This window comes from Lottia gigantea (assembly GCF_000327385.1).
Source record: "Lottia gigantea unplaced genomic scaffold LOTGIsca_2, whole genome shotgun sequence".
Classification (NCBI taxonomy): domain Eukaryota; kingdom Metazoa; phylum Mollusca; class Gastropoda; family Lottiidae; genus Lottia; species Lottia gigantea.
The window spans coordinates 987,333-989,107 of NW_008708400.1; the positions used below are offsets into that span (position 1 = coordinate 987,333).

At 36.8% G+C, this 1,775-nt stretch overlaps 1 protein-coding gene across 1 annotated transcript; it reads right to left on the minus strand.

Annotated features, from left to right (window-relative positions):
- Positions 1–294: 294 nt before the first annotated feature.
- Positions 295–540, minus strand: LOTGIDRAFT_104152 (hypothetical protein; the record flags this gene model as incomplete). The annotated part of the gene is made up of 1 exon (XM_009053172.1): positions 295–540. A coding segment is annotated over one exon (246 nt), but the record flags the coding sequence as incomplete, so codon positions are not given.
- Positions 541–1,775: the final 1,235 nt, after the last annotated feature.

Consider the following 1,775-nt stretch of genomic DNA (forward strand, 5'->3'; position numbering starts at 1 on the left):
TCAAGAATAAGCTCTAAGCTCCATTTGCAGTGATCTGAGACAAGGGAGGGGGTGCTTCCCCCCATAATGATATAGTTATCCCTTTAATAATCCCAGACAAAGTACCATGTTTTTTTTTCATTCCGAAACAAAGTAGCCTAGGCCTACAACGATGCCCCAATATACCTAAGCAATAAAAGACAGCGTAACATGATGCCCAAATATTCCATAAAAAGTACGATGATGCCTTTGAATCCCTTCACGATCAAAGGTATGGTTTAAGACAGTTCTGCCAAACAATTTCTTTAGGCCTACTTACTTATAAGTCAATCTTTTCCCAGGAACTTTTCTAATTATATTCATTTTATAATAGTATCTTAAGGCACGAGACAGTTTTTCATACGTCATATTAGTTCTATTTTTCTGATGGCCCCACAATTCAGCAAGTCCAGTTGGGTTTACGATACGGAAAACTAATTCATTAGTGTTTTCCCAGCAGACAAGATGTTTATATTTACTATCTACCAGAAGTTGATGGATGAATTCCCATAATAAACGACAATCTGCAAAATAAATAATTTTTTGGGGGGTAAAATGTTGCGTGCTTTAAAAGTAGTAAGTTTGGGGAAGTCCTCTTGGCTGTCAGACACAGTTATAAAAGTAGTGGTCGCTATGAATCAGTTTGAACTGCTCAAAAAGATAGAAATGAAGCACAAGCATTGCCATTACTGCAATGTGACGATTTTTTTCCCGACCAGACTTGTGTTATTCCTGCCTTTATAGGGATTCTACATCTACATTCGTCCTACAGCTTCAATTTGTGTATTTTTCAATAGGACTAAATTTTGAGTTTGAAAAAACTCTGTGAATCGGCTTTCTAAGGCGAAAAAGGCGTCTAGGTAATCCAAGTTGTTTTTATCCTAAGTTAATCTGATTTGATTACGCCTGACAAACATTTATCCTGTATCAAATCGAAATCAATTATGGCAAACAATGCAATTATCCTAGTACGGAGCCCCTAAGGCGCAATTGTAAACATATTTATTTATTATTTCGTTTAAACGAAATAATAAATAAATGTGTTTACAATTGCGCCTTAGGGGCTCCGTATCCTAGCACCTAATCAAATCGGTACGATAATCGAGCAAATTGATTCTGAGGCGTCGTTATGGCCTACTCTGATAACTTCCGCTTTAGTAATGGCGTCTCAAATGTTTACTCCGTTTCTAAGGTAGAAATAAATGGGTTGAAATCCTTTAATGTACTATTTTGACCTGTCATCTATACATACAAAATATTATGACAGTTTGTCATTACGACACGTCAGTCGAGATGTATACTCAAGGCAATAAGGGCATAAAATTTTAACATTTACTTATTCTTTTTGGGGTGAGGTAGGGTGGTTTAGCTGGTTAGCTGTTTTGTGACGTCATATTGATTATGGAAATCGAATCAGATTTAACAGCGTAAAAATCCTCAGGTCACCCGACGATATGAAACATGCTTAGCAGACTCTTTCAATAATAACCTTATTTAATGGATTTATCGAATGATACAGGGATTATATCGTATAGTTGTGACACCAGGTTAGTCAACTGAGTAATCTATACTCTTATTCGCCAACTTTGAGCGAAAATTAAAAATTAATTTGGTCCATAGAGGTAGCCTAGTACCCTTTTCAGCTTCCTTGCTTTGTGCGACAAAAATCGTGCACTAATATAAATATATACACAATACCTCTGGGCGCCGAGGATGGCACAGTGACAAGGTCGTTAGTTTCCGTATGTTGTGACGCA